The 22,194-nt window shown below is 42.7% G+C and overlaps 1 protein-coding gene across 1 annotated transcript; it reads left to right on the top strand.

The window, feature by feature from the left end:
* The first annotated feature begins 419 nt into the window (after positions 1-419).
* LOC126355541 (uncharacterized) lies at positions 420-18,047 on the top strand. Its single transcript, XM_050005899.1, has 4 exons — positions 420-555; positions 8,305-8,628; positions 15,075-15,424; positions 17,955-18,047. The coding sequence occupies exons 1-4, from the start codon at positions 420-422 to the stop codon at positions 18,045-18,047; spliced, it is 903 nt and encodes a 300-aa protein (XP_049861856.1).
* The last annotated feature ends 4,147 nt before the right edge of the window (positions 18,048-22,194 follow it).

Below are 22,194 nucleotides of genomic sequence, written 5' to 3'. Positions count from 1 at the left end.
AGCAGCTTTCATTATCTCACCGTCCAAATATGGGCAATGAAAATTTCTTGTACCATCAGGATTCGAAGAAGTTACCTACTCGTCGAGCGCCACAGCACTATCTCATGTTAGAGACCTTTTGGTTGCAGAGGCAGCCGAACGAAACATTGACAGAAACCATTCGCCACCTCCCACGATTCAGTGGGACTCGGCCCTAGATTTCGGAACCCCTTAGGGTGCTCTGGCTCATTGGACATGCTTGGCCGCCGTGTAATGTTGCGTAGCGGATGACGACCGCCGCGCCGCGTCTGCTGACCGTCCTATCTGGTGCGGACGGTGCTCGGGGCGGAGAACCTCGGCACACCATTACCGCTCCGCCAGCAGCTCTCAGCTGCTGCATAAAAGCTGGCGGGTGGCGTCCTCTACGTGCAATCTGCACGATGTCCACCTGGACTACAGCACGGAGAGTTCCGTCTCAGCACTCCTTGCGAAATATACTCGTCGCGTCATTCTTGCTGCTAACCCCTAGTGCTACTTGCCGACAGGAAGACGACACCGCCGACGGTACACTGGCAGGTACGTGAACCTCCCGTCCAACACCACAAATATGTGTGAAAATGTGGCTCAGATGTTCTTTGGCCGTATACTAACTTCCAAAACACGTGGACGCATCTCTTTACACAACAAAGAACGCAGAATAACAAACCGCTTAGCTGAGCCCCCTTAATTTTCTTGTATAATTTTCATTCTATACTTAGACCGTCTTGTTCCAGTAATAACCAGCTGCCGAGTCAAGAAGCTTTCAGCTAAATACTAGACGAACTAATAGTGGGGCACTGGGGGGGGGATTGAGAATATTCAATAGGGAACTTCTAGTTCGGCAATTCCCCTAAAAGGAAGAGAAACCTCTAGAAAAACTTGAGCAAAAATTGATGAAGGGAACAATTTTTAACGCAATTCTGGGACAATATAAGCCACACAAAATATTGAAAAGCCCGATGTGTGTGGAAGTGTATATGTTCACTTGTGTGCAGAACGAGGTCGTTGACTTGCTAAACATGTGAAGAGTACCTGTGTAGTTTTCTGTAATAAAAATTACGAATGGCAAAGAAGTTCATGAGTTTCTCCTACATTTCTCCTACCCTAATTCCCACTTATATCAGTTTTTTATGGTCGCAGATATCGGTATATAACGAGAAGGACTTTCTTCCGGTGTCAACGGTAGCAGTAATTGTACAATAATTTCTGCAGAAATAAATGTAAATAGAGTCTAGGAGAAGAAGAATACTATTACAAAATAGTGACAGCATCATATATACTCCTTATTTAGTTTGCCGATACTTCATCATTGTTGATTATCCTTCCGTGTAAAAGGTGCAGCAGTTGCTATTTTTCTTTAATTCTAGGAACGTAACTGCAACATTAATTATTAATTAATGTCGTTGGATGTTACAGAGACCTTTGGTGTGACGTCACAAGTGCTAGACTGCTGTTCAAATCGTTCGCTAATATTTTATAACGTCTTAGGTTTCAGATATTTATTTTAACGCTTATTGGTGATAACCTTTGCTGTAAAAGTGATATATTAGTAGATTTTTATTCATATCAGTCTTCCTCACTGTGTCATTTTGTCGAGTGGTCTATCATTCACGAGTGTGCTTACATCTTTCATGGAAATCTCATCAGTGTGTTTACATTTCGCAGTGCAGAGTTGCAGCTGTAGTGGTTCTAAAGCTACGTACTGACAAAAATGTTTGTGTGCTGTTATTCGGTTATTACATTTAGTAGTTTTCAACGGTATTTCGTGCTGTTTTAGGTGATGTGACGGTTTAATAAGCTTTCGGAAACTTTCACTCACTGTTTTTCATAAAGTTGTTTGTGTGTTGTGGTCATTTATTAAATTTAGTGCTGCAGTTTACAACCGGTATTTCTTGTTGCTTCTAGTGAAATATTTCAATAAAATCTGTGTTTAGTTTCTTTCAGTGTTCCAGTGACTGCGTGCATTCTTGGTTTTAGATAGTAAATTATGTGAAATTTTTCTATTGTTGGTGCTAGTTGCGGTTTCGTAGTATTTATAGACCTAGTTCCTTTCTTAGTAGAAAACGAAATTCGAGATCATTATTTTTAGTGCATTAAATTGTTTTACTGTATTAACTGAACATAGGTAACGTATAGATTTAATTTTTTCAGTAATTGTTGACGCTTAACCTTGAGTGAGAACTGTGGGCTTTGTCGAGGTTTGGGAGTAGAGGGTTACGGTGTGAGATATGTTCAGAGTATTTTTATTGAGGGGGATGCAGTGGGGAAACCAATGTGTATTCTAGCGGAATCGTCCCCCTCCCCCCCCCCCCCCCCCCCCGTAAATGCAGAATTTGTGGCAGATACAAGTTAGCAGAGGAGCAGGAGCGTAAAAATTGTGCTACTCAGGTGCAGTTACAAAACTCAAAGGAGGGCCTAAATAGGATGAGGATGGTGAAGGACGTTGAGGATTGGGAACTGAAAGCTGGCAAGAAGACAGCTAGGAGAAGGACGTATTCACACAGTAGTACTTTCAGTACCACTAATAGATTTGACCAGCTCTCAGGATCTATTCAAGAGGATCCTCTTGTAGCTGTAGGTGTAGGAAACATGCAGCAGGACTCAGTAGTTAAGGTTCTTAAGACACTTGCAGTTTGAAGCGGAGGTTCTGATACTAGGTAGATCACTGGGAAGAGTTGTAGGCCAGAAGTTGCAGGAAATGCTGGAGAGTGAGTACCAACTCACCAGTATAGTGAAGACCAGTACAGGGTTGGCTCAGCATCATAATCTGCCTCGTCGTAATGCTACTTTTATGAGTGTTGACATGGGGCTTGAGAAGGTACTGATGGCGGAAAGCAAGGCACACATTTCAAAGGGTAAGTTATGCCTGTCAATGGATCAGGTTTCACTAAGCATGGTATGCACCTCAATAGGAATGGAAAGGGAAGGTGACAAGGCTTATAGATGGCAGTGTAGTAGGCGCTCGTGGGATCATTCATTTGAAAATCCCATTATGCTACACCTTTTTCTGGATTGAAGTCAATTGATAATTATCCCTGCTTAAAGGAAGTCTCTCTAACAAAGGAACCACCTTCATAGAAGATCAGGTTTGCAATAAGTGAAGGAAATTAACTTATTTCATCAAAATATAAGACGTATTACAAAGAAAGTTAGTGAACTGCTTATAGATGTTGACTCCGACATTATTAGTATATCAGAGCACCATTTAAATAACTTGACAATTTAAAGGATTCCTTAACCAGGATAAACATTATTTGGCTGTTCTTCAAGCAGTTCTTTGTGGAGTGGGAAGAGTGGTCATGTATGTAAAAAAGAAAAGGGTATTCAGTTTGAGTCTGCAGATGTTTCAAAGCACTGCACTTGACACGTATTTAAAAGCTGTGCTGGTTTGGTTGAATTTAGTGAAATTAAACTTCTAATTGTTGTTATTTATAGGTCCTGTAGCTCTGACGTCAGAATATTTCTGCTCAAGGTAGTAAGGATTATTGATACACTTTACAGGAATTACCAAAACTTATTGTATGTGATGGTCTCAATATTAATTTTGTACGTTATTGTGGAAGGAAAAGGACATTGGATGATCACCTAAATTCATAAGATCTGATGTAAACACTATTTTTTTCTGCCAGGATTTAGGGAAACAGGAGTACAAACATAGATAAGATTTTTGTTGATTCTTCATTACTTGGTGGTCATTCTGTTAGTAAAATGGTGAATGGACCTTTTAGATTACGATGCACAAATTTTAACACTAAAGGATTTTGTACTAAAAAAATTTATGTTACAAGTTCAAAATTATGTTACGATTACAAACTATCTAAGAAAGATAATCCAGTGGGAGTAACGAGTTTCTTAAACTTCGGTAAGGAACAAAAGTGGAGAATGTTTATAGTGCTGGTAATATAGATGACAAATGTAATGCTTTCTTTGACGCATTTCTCATGCCCTTTCAAAGTTGCTTTCCATTAGAGCGTTCAAAACAGGGTACTTCCAGTAAAAGGCAGTCTGGCTGCTGACTAGCGGGATAAGGATCAGCACCTATATCAAAAGTTAGAAATAGTCGTAATCAACCTACAGCAGCCCTTTAGAGACAACAATTTAAGGTGCTTAAAATGTCATTAGAAAAGCAAAGACCATGTGATACGCAAACAGGGTAGCTAATTCACAGGATAAAATTATAACCAAATGGTCAGTTGTGAAGGAAGTGTCTGGTCAGCAGCACAAGGTCGAGAACATAAAACAGATGCGAAATAAAAATGCTTTTGTTACTGATAAGTGAGATATATGTACAGAATATGTACAGTATTTATAGTTGGTGAATTATATAAGGTGCTAAATCACTGAAGATTAAGGAATCGTATGGTTAAGATGGAGTATCTGACAGCATACTAATGTACTATGCTGCACATGTTACCGCAGTGCTGAGCCATATTGTAATATTTCCTTTAGGAATGATAAGTTTCCTGAACGATTAAAGTACTCAATGGTAAAGGCACTTTATAAAAGAGATAACGTAGACAAATTTAGACCTATATCTATGCCATCAGTGATTGCCAAAGTTGTGGAAAACGCTGCGTATGCAAGGATAGTTGAACATTTCATTCCATATAATTTGCTTTCAAATGTACAGTTTGGTATATTCTCTTTGTCTAGAGATTACGAACGCTAGGCATCCTTTTTTATTTAACTAAGGCGCGGGGGAGGGGGGGGGGCGGGGATTGGTTGACTTGGTTGACTGACTAGCTGTTTTGAGCTAATAGGGCTTCGAAACTCTGAAGGAAAAAATTTCTCATTTCAGCCTGGTCATTGAGTAGGCAGTCCGATGCTGTATTTGTGTTGATAAAGATTTCAGTTTCTAGGAGTTCATGTTTCGTGCCCTTGAAGTCAGTAGATCATGGAGGTTGTGTTCTATGCTGGTGCAGAATGACTTCGTTGGGCAAGACGGCAACCACAATTCAGCAATGAAACAGTCATGTAACTTCCAGTGCACCATCTGAAGATGAAAGTAAAAAGGTTAGAAAACCGGTTTATGGAATAAACAAATATTTAAAAAAAGTGTGTGGCTGCTATTTTCTGTATTTGTATTGAACAAAATGTCACATTTGCTTAAACATACGTAACAGATAAGCACGATCTAAAGAAATAATATTAATCCAAGTCCCCGCGGTAGCCATAGCGTAATTACTATAATTTTTATAAGCATAAAGCAAGATCCTGTAAAATGAAAACAAAGTAGTGAAAAGAACTGAAGCTCTTCTTCACCGGTGGCCAGTTAAAATCCGTTTTTTCCAAATACATATCCAAGTTCTTACGCTTCACGAAGAGATTACGAACCGCGATGCACAGATAAATGTCTGAGTCCCTATCGCCAGTGAAGACACTAAAAGCTTAGGTTAATGATTCGGTGACCAAGTGATGACAGGTGGCACAAAATGGAAAAAATCCATATTTTGGGAAATGACTGAGCTAAGTTATTGTACACAAGAGTCTAGCTCCGAAACTATACAAAATAAGAGAAGGCTTGGTAAATTAAGAGTACAGAAATCTGAAAACGCTGACACTTGAAGCTGTAAATGAAGCTCTTGGGGAAAAATAGTCCATGAAAGGTATATGAAAGGTACACCATTGTGCAGTGAAGATACAGAAAAGATTGTAGATGACAAAAAAAGGTGTTTATGAGAAAGGTTAATTACACAAAATACTAAAGATAAATTAAATTATAGTCGCAAAAGCAGAAAATTACAAAAGAAGTAATAAAAGGTAAGAACATGTACTAGATAGAGACATGCCAAGATAACAACCTAAAAGTAGACAACACAGAATTAAGTAAAGTGTGGAATGTAACATGAAGATATGTCAGAAATGAGTCGTATCTGATTATAGGAGCGGATAATCTGTTTCTAAAATCTGATAACACAAAATATGACAGAATTCACTGAGGCCTATGCAAACAATCGCATTAAATGAAACACTAGCAAATACAGCAGATTTCCAGGAAATGAAAACTTGGAAAGCTACAGGCTTGGGAATCGTACCAATGGAACTGCTAAGGCAGCCCTCCCAGCAGATTTAGAAGTTCTGGCAGATGCGTTAACAGATGTTTAATTGATGAGGTTCTTCCAAATGAATCGAGAAATCAATTATTTCCTCCATATTTAGAAATATGAAGCCGATTCAATAGTGGAATATATTGCAAAGTAATAACGCCTAAAATAGAAGTACAAATAACTGAGTTAGCAGAGCAATCTAGGTTTAGAGAGGGACATTCATGTACAGATGGTATATTCGCTCTGAAACACATTGGAAAGAGGCTATAAAGGGGAATGACGCTTCACGTAACATTTATTGTTCTGTGGGATGCATACGATATAGTCTCATTAAATAAGACGTAGGCATAATGCAAAATTTTAGTGTTGGTGACAGGTTTGTCCGGGCACTTAGAAACTTTTAAGAGGGTGACGGCGGTATAGTTAAAGTAACTAACAAAATTTCTCAACATCTCACCATAAATTAGGATCTAAGATAAGGCCGCTGATTAACAACGATTTTATTTAAAGTAAATTTTGAAGATGTTGGAGGATGGCTGGAGGGGACGTGTCGAGGAATGTGAACCCATGTTGGAAAACAAATGTTATACACTCTGCACCGATGACCAGGTCATGATACCAGGAGACACAGACGACTCCAGTTATATCTTTAGGAAACTGCACGAAGAATACTCAAAATAGTGCCTGACAACAACATTAAAAGATGAAACACGTGGCAGTGGGTGAAGATTAATGAGAAGGCTTAGATGTAGGAAAATGAAAAATTAAAAATGTCTGTACATTTAAATACTTGGGAGTCATTTTTACAACAAATGGAAGAAGCACACAAGTCAAAACAAATAAAAATGTGCAAGGAAAAAGTATAATTGACCAACTTAATTCCTTGATATGCAGTGACAAAAATGACAAGAAATTGAAGGTTTTACTGTACAAATCAGACGTAGATATTATCTCCACAATTGGTTCTGAAATTCAGGAGCTGACGAAAAGGAAATAAAAATTGATATGCACTGACATGACGTTTTGTTGAAGAAGTTGTCACATCCCCAGTCTGTTGCTCCTCAGAAATGAATCACTACGTGAAATTATGTTGGAAAAATTCACTGTTCTTGATGTCATAAAATCCAAAATATTTAAGTTGTATAGTCACCACCAGTGAATGGATGTTAACTGATGGATAGAAATAATCTATGAATAGACCCCAGCCGAATGAAGATGTGGAAGACTAGCAAAAAGATGGATCCTGGATGTTTATGACGTAATTAATTCAAGGCACTTGAAGGAAAATTTTTTAAAAATATGCTCACACACACACACACACACACACACACACAGACATTCTTCACCTGTGTATTCATTCATCATTTATACTGAACACAGCTCCTCCATACCCTCTGTGTGTCTTCCTCCCTCTCTTTATCCATCTCTCCACCTATATCTAACTCCTCCTGTCTCAGTCTGTTCTTCTCCCCCTTTTCCTCCATTTCCTTGAGCCCCTCTCTCTCTGACCTTATCTTTCTCCTACTTTTATGTAGCCTTATCATCCTCCACATTCTCTCTCTCCCTTTTTGTGTCTCAAGCATCTGTCTCATGCATCTTCCCCTTCTCCTCTCTCTCTCTGTCCACTACCTCGTACCTCCCCCAATTTATCCATCCCATCCCCTTTCCACCTCAAACTGCCCCCAGCCATGTCTGTCAGCACATGTAGCCTCTGCACTTCAATTCAATAAGAAACGTGGATACCATTCTCACAATATCCATCTCATTCAGGGTAGGCTACACATCAGGGGCTTTAAAATAATTTATTTTGCCCTGACATACTGGCTACCTTGCTTAGCTGGTCGAGAAACCAGGCAGATACTACTCAAACCCAACACGCCCATCTTGGGGGGCAGCCAATATGTTGGTGCCCCCGACATGAAGGACACTTGTAAAGTGTGTTGATTTGGTGGACAAATACAGTTCCTTAAAAAAAAGGCTTGATGTAGAGGGCAGCCTATCCGCCAGACGCCAGATGTTTTTGCCCATATCTCCATTCTCTGGTATCTAAGAGATTATAAACCCCACAGTTCTGATACTCGTGAGGCCTGCTGTTTATTTACCGTATTTGGCTGAAATCACTTTTGTGGTTTTGGGGGAGATCCCTGACACACACACACACATAAACTACAGCGCCAAACATGCCGATGTGGAATCCTTTCCACTGAAGAGTCATCAACGCAGGCTGCTGTTGTTGCAGGCGCGTCAGTGTTGCATCGGTCGCTGACAGATTGCGCGGTCCATGAGTCGCCGCTGCTCTGCCTGCGAGCGCTCTTGCTGCGGGCCCTGGATCGCGCTCTGCTCACGGACCGCCTGCCGCTGGCGGACGGCGTCACCCTGGTGCGCCAAGCGTCTGCGGACATCAGCCCAGGCGACGCCGCTGAGGTTCCTGCAGCTACGGCTGGGCCTGGGGAGTGGCAGGTGTCACCGGACGGACTGCTCCGCCGCCTCGCCACGCTCTTCACTACACACTCCCTACAGCTGCAGCTGCCGGGCACATTCATCACCTCTCTGCTCCCAGAGGGTGAGTGCAACCGCATAAGCTGTTCAGCCAAATGCTGCAGGCTCTGTGTCACTGTGACTATGCTTCCAATTCCTCTGGCCGCTCGGTTAGAGGCGCCATGTCACGGATTTCCCGCTCGAGGTTCGAGTCCTTCCTCTGTCATGTGTGTGTGTGTGTGTGTGTGTGTGTGTGTGTGTGTTGTTTTTAGCATGAGTTAAATTCTATTATCGCTGGAGGCTAAATGTTCATTCAGAAAGCTGTCACAATTAAACGTCAGATACACTGCTTATGTAAGCTCACCAGACAAAAAAATGTCAGCCATAATGAAATCATTACAAACATAGTTTAATACCATGTAACTCCGAACTTGCATTATTGAACCGCCTGAATTCCGCTAGAAATTGAGTCCATTTGGCTGTGCAGGTGCGTATCCTTCATATTAAGCCACTCTCTGAGGATTTGTTGGTAAATTCCAGGGGTGCTGACGTCTGTGTTTTACTCGCTTACCCGACATCTCCCACAGATTTTCTGAGGTGTTTAATTCACTTGATTTTGAAGGCTAATCGAGAAGTAACACGGTGGGGGAGCGTATAGAAAACAAATCACGTAGATGAACTTTGCTCCTGTCACCTTTTGTGCGATGATCGACTCCAAATGTTCATTGCATGTACTTCCCGCAGGAATGTTCTCGCGATAACTGGTTGGGATCGACCTTCATTCGCTGCCTGCAATAATTCCTGCCTGGTTTGAAATCGATTTTCATCATGAAGCCAAAACATACCTCTGGTCTTTCTCAATCATGGCCTTTTCCCGACCAATTTGTGTTTCGTGGCCACATGTGTTACACCACTGCTTTCAGACGCACAGAACATTCCTCCATGGAATACTAACAAATACAGCAACTTTACACACCATATGGCCGTAAGCATGGCCAAACATTATTTACCCATTTTGCAACTCTGTCACGTCTTTACCCTTAAACATATTTCCGTGCAAATCCCTCTTGAGAAGTAAGTGTCTCTACTGCCTTACACTCACGTAGACGTTATGCTCGCAATTGACCGCATGTTGAATTCTGAGAAAGTCGTCATTAAATGATCTGTAGCCTGTTATAATAGATACATTTCTTACAAACATAATATTATCTCCTATTTTTAAAATAGAACTATTTTAATTTCTGCTACTAGTGTAGTGACTCTAAAATAGCCAAATTCATGAGGCACCTTCCATGTGCGAAAAACGATTGTCCTGTTGAAAAATGGCACTAAACTACTGCCGCGTGAGTGATAACTCATGAGGATGCAGGATGTTTTCGCCATAGTGCTTGCCACCAGAATTCTCTCAGTCAGTGCCAGCCGTGGCCTGATGTTATAATTGATAGCTCCAGACACAGTTACCGCTGGAGTAGGTCCACTGTGCCTCTCCAAAAGATTGGAGGAATATCCTCAGGTCGTCGCCATACTCACCGACGATGATTACCTGGGGTACTGCATAGCTTACCCAAGTTATTGCAGAGCAGGGATTCATCGCTGAGCAGAATGCGACGTCATTCTTTAGGAGTCCATGCTTCCCGATCCTGGAATAATTTCAAATGCAGCCGTTTGTGTTGTTTTGTTAACGGCAGTCTACGCATAGGACGCTATTCCTTTAGTCCGGCTACTTCCAGTCTCTGACCAATGGTGCGAGATGAAACAGAATGTTGCAGGGAGTCCATTAATTGTCATCGGATGATGGGCGTAGATGTGAAGGTGTGAAAGTGCTTGGTGAACAGGACAATGATCCTCTCTTCTATTGGTCTGACGGCGTCTGCCGGAAACTCAGCGACGATTATACCTGCCCTCATGTTCCCATACAGTCCAATGTCGGGCCAATATCACATCTGAATGCACCAGAAATCTGGATATTGCATGATTTGGCCAGTCGACCAATGGAGATCCGCAATGAGGCCGCTTTGAAGCTCTACCAGGTGCAGAAAACGATGTTTCACACGAGTCTGTCTCCTTTACAATGATCACTCCATATGAGGCCTGATAGAATCACTAAACACGAACAACACTAAGGCACCCTAGTGGTCGTTCTACCTGTCACAGAGAACTGTAGCCTTAATCATTCACATATCTGCCGATTTTGTGTGTGTGTAGGCATTTACATTGACATCCGATATGTATTTTGGGTGCCGCACTTTTTATCAGGCTGTGAATATCATCGAAGAAGTGGACTAACTGAACATATGTAGAATATATAAAGGATGTGACCTATTCATCCAATCGATGTAACTCATAGGTGCTAAATATGTCCCACGTTTCTGTGAAAACACTTACACGTAAATGGTAACCCTGGTAAAAATTAACGCATCCTCCTGAAACTTTCGTCATGCTTGGCCTCCCAGGTCCCCAGACCTCAGTCCATGCGATTATTGGCTTTGGGGTTACCTGAAGTCGCAAGTGTATCGTGACGGACCGACATCTCTAGGGATGCTGAAAGACAACATCCGATGCCAATGCCTCGCCATAACTCCGGACATGCTTTACAGTGCTGTTCACAACATTATTTCACAACTACAGCTATTGTTGAGGAATGATGATGGACATATTGAGCGTTTCCTGTAAAGAACATCATATTTGCTTTGTCTTACTTTGTTATGCTAATTATTGCTATTCTGATCAGATGAAGCGCCATTTGTCGGACATTTTTTGAACGTTTTTATTTTTTAGTTCTAATAAAACCCCATGTCATTCCAAGCATGTGTGTCAATTTGTACCTCTCTATCTACATTATTCCGTGATTTAATCTGTTTTCAAATTTATATTGACTTTCTGATCACCCGCTACTTCCGCGTCTCACCGACAGCGGAGAAATTCTTCTCTCACTTTGTAAACTTTAAGGGACTTGTCGCTCTTCTTTGCAAAGTAGACAGCATTTAATTAACATGCTGTCGCTTTGCAGCATGTGACGAAACAGGTACATGACAGGGACCTTCGAAAATGTGACGAGTGGTGATATATACCATAAAAAAGACGTTGAAATTCTTGTACAGCTATTATTGTTTGTATTGTATTATGCTAGAAAGCTATGGTCGAACTGTCAATGCATAGTTATAGTAATATTTGCATATGCGTAGCTATTCTTTTGATAAAAAAATTTCTTAATGTACGCTGTACAACAGGACTGAAGTATAACTTTTTCTAACTCCTATGTCCCATTGTGACAAATTACTTTGAAATTTGACTCAAACGGGCTCAAGTGGCTCTGAGCACTATGGGACCTAACATCTGAGGTCACCAGTCCCCTAGAACTTAGAACTACTTAAACCTAACTAACCTAAGGACATCACACACATCCATGCCCGAGGAAAGATTCGAACCTGCGACCGTAGCGGTCTCGCGGTTCCAGACTTAAGCACCTAGAACCGCTCGGCCACTGCGGCCGGCCTCAAAGGTGCCTACAACCATTCTGTTTTACGGTGCAAAATCGTCGCACCCTACGACGTCAACCTCGATATCGAGCTTCAAACAGTAAAATCTCGACACAATCGAAATGAAGGACAGAGCTCAGAAGTTCACGTGTCTTGTAATGTGGGTTAATGATTTCATATTGGCACCCAATTTCACCACAATTCTGCCCAACACTAAAGTGGACGTGTTACACGACGACTAAGTCATCACGTCTCCTCTTATCTACTATCCGTTCCCTCTTTTGATGCGTCTACCGACGTCCTTTGTGGCTTAGATTCATGTTCAAATTTCTTAAAAAGGTTTTGAATGGTTTCTAGTGGTTTAAACCTATACGCAAGAGAAGAAACTGTGGTCACGCTGCAATTCAGAAATGTGCTATCATATTCGGTTGTGATGGAGCACCACACTGTCCTCAGACAAGAGTTGAACAGTCATCGGTGTCAGCAATGTCGTAGGTTGTCAAGGAAATCGCCCTGTTGCTCACCTCACTGCCAACTGTCATTTTGCATCGCTCAGAAGGTGGAAATCAACGCCCCAAGAAAAGTATTGGTTTCCTTCATGATGATCATGCCATCTCTAAGGCCTTTCGTTTTGTCTATTTCGAGCGGCGATGTGTGTGAATTATATTTCTCATTGACCATTAAGAAAACCGCATGCTTTCAAAACTGAGCAACGCTGTTCTGGCTTCCAACTCAGAGGCGTCCAAAAAACCGATTCAATGTGGGCAAGAGGGGGAGTAACGACCTTCCCATCGTGTGATATGTCCACAGTGGCGCTGGTCAAAATTCTGGTGAAATTTGGCGAAAGTGTGACATCATTAACCCACGTCAAAAGTCAAACGAACTTCTCAGCTCTCGCCTTTGTCTCGCATGTGTCGATAGCTTACTGTTTGAAGCGTCGTACAGTACAAGGGTGACTCGCAGGGCACCACGTCTTCGCACCGTAACGGAGGAAGGCTGCAGGAACCTTTGAACCAAGTTTTAAACTCCTGCGTCGCAATGAGAGACAGCTGCGGTGTTTCGAAAAACTGACACTTTAATTGTTTCGCGGTGTATACACAACACATGAAAATAAAATAAAATATTTCCCTTAGACGCTTAGACTTAATATAAAATAACAATGAACGTATTTGTTTTTCCATTCGATATTTTTAAGTCTTAATAGTCGACTGTTTTTCCTGCTAGTCGCTACAAGCTAGCTCTGACGTGCTACCGGCAGATAATGTGATTTAAACGTGGTATTCTCCCATTCAGTGCTTCATACCTTATGATGTACTACGATAAACATCGACGGATATGTTAGTACTGCACACGTAAAATAGTATTAATGAACATTCTGCTTTATTCACAGTTTTTAACGTCTCAGGAATACGAAAAGTAGAATGTATTTCAACCAAGTAATGTACCCTAGTGACTTCGGGGTATCACAAGTTACACTTGACTACTCATTTAGTTTTAAATACACTGAAGGAAAAAATGAAATTTCGAGAATACGTTTGAGTAGGTAACAGTACAAGATCACAGATTTAATGTAAGCACGACCTAAGGTATTCCAAATTTGAAATCCTGGTTCTTTATTAACCGATAAAACCACAAGAAGGTTGAATGCAAGCATACATGTTATACTAGGTCGATTAATACAGGGACGGTTAATGCTGTTTGTGAATGACACTGAAGTTGTCGTCCGCTGATGTCCTATATGTGCTCCTTTGGACACAGATCGAGAAGGCCAGGGCAACTTGTAGACAATCTGTAGAACTTATTGGGTTACGACAGTTGCATGTGGGAGAGTGTGTGGAAAAGCGTTAGCCTGCTGGAAAAGTCGGCAGTTCGTGGTCGTGTGGTAGAGTTCTCGCTTCCCGAGCCCGGATACCCGGGTTCGATTGCCGGCAGGGTCAGGGATTTTATCTGCCTCGTGATGACTGGGTGTTGTGTGATGTCCTCAGGTTAGTTAGGTTTAAGTAGTTTTAAGTTATAGGGGACTGATGACCATAGATGTTTAGTCCCATAGTACTCAGAGCCATTTGAACCTGCTTTGAAAACACAGCCTGGTATGGCAGTGTAACAGGTCAAATCACCAAAATGACGTACATATTTTCAGTCAATGTGTGTGGGATAACCACGACAGTGGTCATAGTGTCATACAAAATCGCACCCGATACCATAACTCCAGATGTAGGTCTAGTGAGAATATCAAGCACACAGGATGATTGCTGGCCCTCAAGTGGACTCCTTCTAATCAACACACGGCCATTATTGGCACCGAGACAGAACCAGCCTTCGTCAGAAAACGCAAGAGACCTCCAACCTGCCCTCCATTGCGCTCTTGTTTGATACAACTGAAGTCACAAGTGGCGGTTTTTGGGGTCAGTGGAATGAACGCTGCAGGGCGAGTGGCTCGGAGCGTACTTGAAGACCGATTTGGAACTCTCCGTTGTGTCGGTGTGGCGTCAACTGCTGCTCAAAGTGCTGGTACAGGCACTGTACGTTGTGCCAGAGCCATACCCTCTTGGCAGTGTCACGAGGCCGTCCAGATCTCGTCTTCTTGCAACAATACATTCTCGTGACCACCGCTGCCAACAGTCGTGTGCAGTGGCCATTTCTGGCAAGTGTTTCTGCCATAACACAAAAGAAATATCCACCGTCTTGTAGCTCTATTATGCCTACGCGACCCAGTTCAAACTCAGTCTGGTGCTGATAATAGCGTCTTTAATAATGGCGTCTTCGTTGCCTTAAAGGCGTTTTTGACTAACACCAACTCACCACGTCCATACTGAACGGTAACTAACGCTCAAGACCGTTACAGCGAGCATGTAAAGCAAATCTGCAACATCATACTGGCGTGACTGTCGACATTCTTATGCGACTGCTGTGAAATCTGAGTAGCTATTGTCTCTGAGACGCAGTAACACGTCTAAAAGCTTTCGTTTGTGTTGCACAAATCCACCAGTGTATTTACCGAACGTCAAGATGTAAAACAACGAATGCTAACTGTGTTTGCTGCTACCAACAGGTCGCAGCAAGGGCGGCGGCCTGAAGAAGTACGGTAGCGTGCTGCTGCTGGGCGCCATGATGAAGGCGGCGGTGCTGGCCATCGCGTTCAAGGCGATCGCGCTGCTGGCGGGGACCGCGCTGCTGGTGGCCAAGGTGGCGTTCGTGCTGGCCGCCGTCGTGGGGCTCAGCAAACTGCTCGGGGGCGGCGGCGGCGGCGGCGACCACGACAAGTCGGGCTACGAGTACGTCAAACACCCTGCGCTGGCCCACGCGTACGCGCATCCCGTGCCCCACGAGTACGGCCACAGCGGTGGGGGCGGCGGCGGTGGGGGCGGCGTCATGCACTACGAGGCCAACGCTGCGGACGGGGCCGGCGCGCGCTGGCGGCGCAGCCTGCCGCCCGCCGACGCCCACCCTCTGGCCTACAGCGCGCGGGCACGGCATCTGCTTTAGGCGCCAAACTTCATTCGCGCTAATGTCTCTCCAGTTCACATTCCTACATATAGACTGACGAGCCAGAACATTATGACTGCCTCCTAAAAAGCGCGTTGGCCCACCTTCGGATCGCAGTACAGCAGTGATTCTGCGTGCCATGAATTCGCCAAGTCCTTGGTAGCTCTTGAGAGGTTTGTGGCATCAGACGGATACGCACAGGTCACACAGTTCCCGTAATTTTGGTTATGGACGCGGAGCTGGGGCCCGATACCGTTACAGTTGTGTCTCGTTCGGTACAGATAATTAGAATTTGATGGCCAAGATATCATGTTATTTCACTGTCATGCTCCCTAAACCACTGCACCGCGACTCTGACTTTGTCTCACAGACAGAACGCTTTCTAAGATACCACCGATGTTGTGGAAGACATCAAGCATAAAGGGTTACAGGTGGTCCCTAATGATATTTACATAGTCCACGGCTGTTATGGTACCCCAGATTACTGCCGCAGGTCCCATGAGAGCCCAAATTAATGACCCTCTGAACTTAGTACTGTTCACTCCGCCTACGTCCGTGGGACGGTTGATTTCTCTAGTAGCCTTTCGCGTGGATGACTTCGTATCCGAACGCGATCATAGACCTGCTTTAACAAGATACGTGGTTCATCCCACCAGATGACACGATTCCATTGATCCATGGCCCAATTTCGATAACTCCGTGGTTACTGTAATCATAATGGACGATGTTGTTGGGTCAACATGGGAACACCTAGCGGTCGTATGTTGCCGAATACCATCTTCAATACTGTGCGCTTAACGCTGTGATGCAAAACACCTTTTGCCTGCGGCAGCACTGTAATAGTCAGATCTGCCACACATCAGCTTTAGAGAGCGGGAAAGCCACCGATCCCTAGAATGATTCCCTAATCGTCTCCCCTCCGCTCATATACTTCTCTCACTGCGTCACGCGTCCTCAGCACCACTAGGCAGTATACAACCTCGACGTGGGTAGTGAACTAACATTTTGCCTCATCATTCTACTTCCCCACTCTTTTGGTTACAAAACACTACCTATCAACATAAGCGCCGTTCAATGCGACGGCCTTACGTCACCTTACTAGAAGGGTCCGTACGCCAGAATGGTACCATTCTGCTGGTCTATGTCAGAGAAAATGGCTTTCTGCATCAATAAACTCTCCATCTTCAACGTACTGCTTTCCGCGGGGTGCATCCTCCATTGGGCCAAAAAGATTAAAGCTGGACCAAGAACTGGGCCTTAGGGTGGATGACGAAGAACAGTCCAATGAAATTTTGTGAGCTCCTCTCTGGTGCGCAGATTTACATGGGGCGTTGTGTTGTCACGGAGAAGGAGAAGTTCATTTGAATTTTTGTGGCGTCGAACACTCTAAAGACATTTCTTCAATTTCCCGAAGGAAGCACAATACATTTCCGACTTAACTGTTGCACCCTGAGGGAGGACATTAAACAAAATAACCCAGAAGGCCATGACTTAAGTGGCCGAGAATGTGGCTTTGAACTTTTTCTTCGGAAGAGAGGCGATGGGGCCCCATGGATTGCAGTTTAGTTTCCGGTTACAAGAGATGACCCCATGTTTCATTGCCTGTTACGAAGTTCCACAAAAAATGCGGCTACCAGTCTCGTAACGTGCAAACAATTCCGCATATGCTTCTCCATTCCTCTTTACGGTCTTGAGTTAGAAGACGAGAAACCCAGAGGATACACACCTTTGAGTACTCCAGCGAGAGTGTCAGCAGTACCAGCAGGGGCGTCCGATTCAGCGAGGTTTTTGATTGTGATCCTTCGACCACCTGGGATCAGAGTCTCCGCACATTCCAACGTGGCAGGAGACACAGCCGTGTGCGGCCGACCGGAACGCGATAAATCGGACTCGTCTGCGCTATCTTCTTGCGATGATGACAGATTCCAAGCCCAATGACTCACCGTGCTTTTGTTCACTGCCAAGTCCAGTTCTGCAAGCGCCTGTGACAATCTGGGATGCTCTGGATTCCCGCCAAAGGAACTCATTGATATCTCTCTGCTTGAAACGCACCTCCGTCATAGAGCCCATTTTTACCGCCACGTATAGCACCACCCCCCCCATCGCCACTACGCGAAACTATAGGGACTGAAGCGGCAATATTCCAGAATGTCCCACAACTAGTTTCCTATCTTTTCAACCGAAACTGGACAAGAAAATAATGTTTTGCCTTACTAATTGGACCCCCCTCGTTTGTAGGGGGAAAGCAACGTATTGGTTGTCTCTTCTAGCAAACATACCCTCTCGCAATTTTAACAATAAACCACTCTCTAATGAGCAACGCCTCTCTTGTATCGTCTGCCTCTGGAGTTGGATGAGCGTCTCCATGGTACTCTCGGGCCTGCTAAACGAACCTGTGGCGAAACGCGCTGTACTCTGTTTTCTCTGCCTGTTGTGTTCCTGGCAGACGAGCAAAAGCACTTCCAGGACGAGCTTAGGTGTTGGACAAACTAAAAGAGTGCAAGAAAACACAGGGTACAGAAAAACAACATGGTGTTAGTGCCAGAGGAGGGAAAGAGGCGTCGAATTGAGAAAAAATTTCTAAAAAATCACCGATCGGAGTTGCACCCCTGTGAAGACATAAAGCGACAGCAAATCAGACACGAACGCAATAAAGTTTTTCCTGTGTCTTTCTTACGTTTCATATCAGTAATGAACTTTCGCCTAATGGTAAAATACAGATTAAACTCAAAGCTCTCTTTAGTTACTTAGTCATGTCCATGTCTGTAAAAACCATGTTTCGAAGCGAGCAGTGTTTGTCAATATTTACACATTTATTCGTTTATCTTGGATAATATTGCTAATTGAAAGTTATAGTGTGCCGTGTACTGTATGACATTAAATTTAATTTCAATAAAAAGAAATGCAAACAAAATTTCAAATTTTTGTTGAGACGTTATTTCATTTATTCTCTTTCGCTTTATTACTTTAATAGCAATAATATTGTTATATTGTTAGCTTCATGATACGCACTTTAATTGAAGCAAATTTCTCTGTAGCTTCTAACTCTCATTTCTATCTGTTGACCCTGAAAACTTCTTGTGCCATTGTGTGTATGGGAAATTAGAAACATAGGAGGCCCACACTCTTCCGTCATTACTCGATATTCGCCATAACCCACTAATACTGTTGAATAAATGGGCCAATTTCCACTCCAAACCGTAACAGTAGAAAAATGACATTACACAGGAAATAACTGATATTATCAGTCTCTCAGCACCGCTCGTACATCACTTACGCAAGGAAGCAGACACATCAACATAGCATCCTTATTCTAGGTAAGTTAACAGAGCAAAGGTAGGAGAAGTATAGTTAATACATGAACTAATGTTTGTCTGAAAATGACACAGTCTTACACTGGTCTAGCTGTTGTCTACTGATACATTCACATCTGTTATATGAGTCACCTTTCATTACATATAGTGACAGGTACATAGAGCACACTATAGGGTAGGACAAATTAAAGTGGTCCGGACGAGTGGACCCCACTTGAGGCGGTCTTAACAGAGGAGGAAAAGACCTACAGTTGTTTCCAACAGGATGGAGCAACTGACCATACATCTGGCCGCACCTTGAAGCACATTTACGCAATGTTCACGCCTGATAGAGTTTTTAGTAGAGGTCAGTCTCGTCGCGGATCTAACTGGCCACCCAGTTCACCTGACCTGTCAGTGTGCGATTACTTTGTATTGGGATCCCTCAAGTCTAAGGTGCACTCCAACAACCGTTACAGTCTTCAAGAACTGCGGCAGAACATTCCGGATGAGACTACAGCAATTCGAGCGGTCGAGTTTCGATTCGCCTACAGTAACTTGCTGATTAGGGCCCAAAAGTTCAGAGAGATGAGTGATGGTCACTTCCAACATCTGCTATAGTCAGATTACAGTTTATTTCCTTTCCTGTGCCGTGTTTCTTTGTACCCTGGAGCCGTGTTCTCCGGGTCACTTTCACTTCCCCATCCTGTATAATTTACCTTCATCCCTCTCCCTCTCTTCAATAGTGAGAGTGGAGGCCAATGGCCAATGATACTCCCTCTGACTGAGGAATTGTTATTTACTGTCATCTTAACTTGGTAAAATATCCGGAGTGTTTCAAAGACTTTGCGACATACGTGATGGGAAACAACTTTTGTTACAGACAAAATGTTGCTCGCCCACGCTGTGTGTCTGCAGATTGATTATGTCCCTGAAAGGTGGCAGGATGCAGGCGGTGTTCGTATCCAATACGTGTCGTGTAATTTTCGACACTAGATTTCGATTAGATTTAGATTTCGATTAGAGTAAGATTTCCGTGATTTCTTGCCTGTGCTAAGCTGACCCTTAATCCTGCTGGCAAAAGGTCTATTTTCGTCCTTTGCAGCCATTACATTTCATTGGGACTCATTCCGGTCACTCGTGTAATTGGGACAGATAGGTATTTCATTCATGGTTACACGTTTAGCTATGGGTGCCACTAATAAGTAAGTTCAGAAGTCGGAGTAAGTCAACGGTATGTCATCATCAAAAGGAACCGTGTATGGGTTAAGGAGAATTTCGCTAAGTAAATGGCCAAAAGAGTCAGCCTTCAGGAATTGTGAAACTTGCCCTGTCGTCCAGGACCGGATGCCAGAAACGGCACAAATTGACCACGAGATGTGGAAACTCACAGGCGTCTATTGTCTACTGAGGCCTAAACGCTATAGTGTGCGAATGAGACAGACGAGTACCTACGTCATAGGGAAATCCAGTAGAAGACTTGTGTGCCCAAGGAGACGTAGCAGTGTTATATATGGCAGACCTAAGATCGGTCTTAAAGGGAAACAGTTATGAAAACAATTTAATTCTGTTGTAATCCAGGGAATAAAACCATAGTTTTTTAATCTAATATCCTTCATAAATTTTCATGGTGATCCCGATAAAACTTGAATATTGATCATATCTACAATAGTTTAGGATTTACTGTTAAAGTGAAATTAAAAAAGTTTTCTAACAAAGACCTGAGTGCCAAAATCTGAACACTTTGGTCGACTTAACGATCAGCATTTAATATAGAAATGCATCAGTAAAATGACAAACGTAGTAAATATCAACTCTGTAACTTCATTTGTTTGAACGATATAGTAAATCAATATTTTCAGTTGATAATCAGATCATCATTTTCTCCACACAAAACACATTGAGCGATGATAGTATGACACCTTATTGAATCATTAGGTAATAGAATATTAGTTGTAAGGTTTAGTACATAATAATTAGTTTTGTTCCTTATTTATTTATCAGAAAGCACATTGGTGCTAGGTTACTGGTAGTGACATTCAAAGTTAAAAAGGGAATTGTATTGGCCTTATGTAAAAGAATTTAACGTTTACTATCTAATGGATAATATTGTACTTGATTTAGAAAGTGAAAGTGGCCAAGCTTTGATTATTTAAACGCGTTGAAATGGAAAGTAATGTAGAATAAGCTGTAGTCAATCAGATGAACGTCTTCAGGAAAGGGCACTGCGCCAGCAGTTGAGCGAAGATGTTCGGTGCCCGGGACACGCGGTCGGAGATGGGGCAGAGGGCAGTTCTTAGCTTTGTATTTAACCAAAGAGTCACAAGTGTCAAAATGGCTCTGAGCACTATGGGACTTAACATCTTAGGTCATCAGTCCCCTAGAACTTAGAGCTACTTAAACCTAACAAACCTAAGGACATCACACAACACCCAGCCATCACGTCACAAGTGTCAAATTTAGGGTGTGTAATGCGATACGTGCGGTTCAACCCCTAGACGAGTTTGAGCCAAGACATTTCGACGAAGAGAAACCGCATGTGAGCCCGAACATCTTTGGGGTGTCAGCTCGCACGTGGCTAGAAAGGTACTGTGGTGTTCAAACCAGCCTTGCAATTTGTGATACTTTTACCGCGTAATTGCATAGAATAAGGTAGATGTAGAAGTATATGTATCAAGTTCATGAACTGCGCTTCCTCGAATTCAGAATGGTCTCAGCAAAATAAAAAAAGAAGGGAAAAGACACTGGCAGTCTCTAGGCTGGACTTTCCTGTTGAGTCACATTCAAACACCCTGAACACGAAAGTCAGACGTTCATTTTCCAGCCCTAAATTCTCAGTCTGAATATCCTCACTACAGTACACATCCAGGTGTAGGCTAAAGTAGCTACTAATCCTTGGCAAATGGCCTGAAAACCGAAGTCTTCATACAGTACTACAATTGAGTGTATAGGAGATTGCAGTCTAGACTGAGCGAAAAATGTTATAAAACTTTCTTCAGAGCTGAAAGTTTTATAATAATTCAGAACACATTTTTAAGCTAGCAAAAGTGCTCATAATATGTAGACAGCTCTTGTGTAGTATGGCACGTTTGGAAAGGAAAAATTAATTTGAGGGCTATCCTATTTGGAAAAGTAGCAGTTCTCTAGAGAATGTTTATTCAAAAGTACAAACTAAAAATAAGACAGAATGTATTGTTCTCTTTGCAATCATATCAATGTTTATTCGAGCAGCAGAATAGCTGTCGTGACAGAAAAACATTTTTGATGGTATTATACATTTCACAGTTGTAAGGGTATAGGAATAGAGACTTTAATAAAAACATTACATTCGTAATTAATATGAGCGAAATACGTTCAATATTTTTGTGTTTCTTGGTTCTGTGAGTGTGATAA

This window comes from Schistocerca gregaria, chromosome 3 (assembly GCF_023897955.1).
Source record: "Schistocerca gregaria isolate iqSchGreg1 chromosome 3, iqSchGreg1.2, whole genome shotgun sequence".
Taxonomy (NCBI): Eukaryota; Metazoa; Arthropoda; class Insecta; order Orthoptera; family Acrididae; genus Schistocerca; species Schistocerca gregaria.
Note: the sequence above shows the minus strand (reverse complement) of the source record. Positions and strands in the feature narration are given on the sequence as shown.

Coding starts and splice junctions, on each gene's coding strand:
- LOC126355541 (XM_050005899.1), top strand. CDS start 420: ATGTCCACCTGGACTACAGCACGGAGAGTTCCGTCTCAGCACTCCTTG. Junction 556..8,304: donor CGCCGACGGTACACTGGCAG/GTACGTGAACCT, acceptor CTGTTGTTGCAG/GCGCGTCAGTGTTGCATCGG. Junction 8,629..15,074: donor CACCTCTCTGCTCCCAGAGG/GTGAGTGCAACC, acceptor TGCTACCAACAG/GTCGCAGCAAGGGCGGCGGC.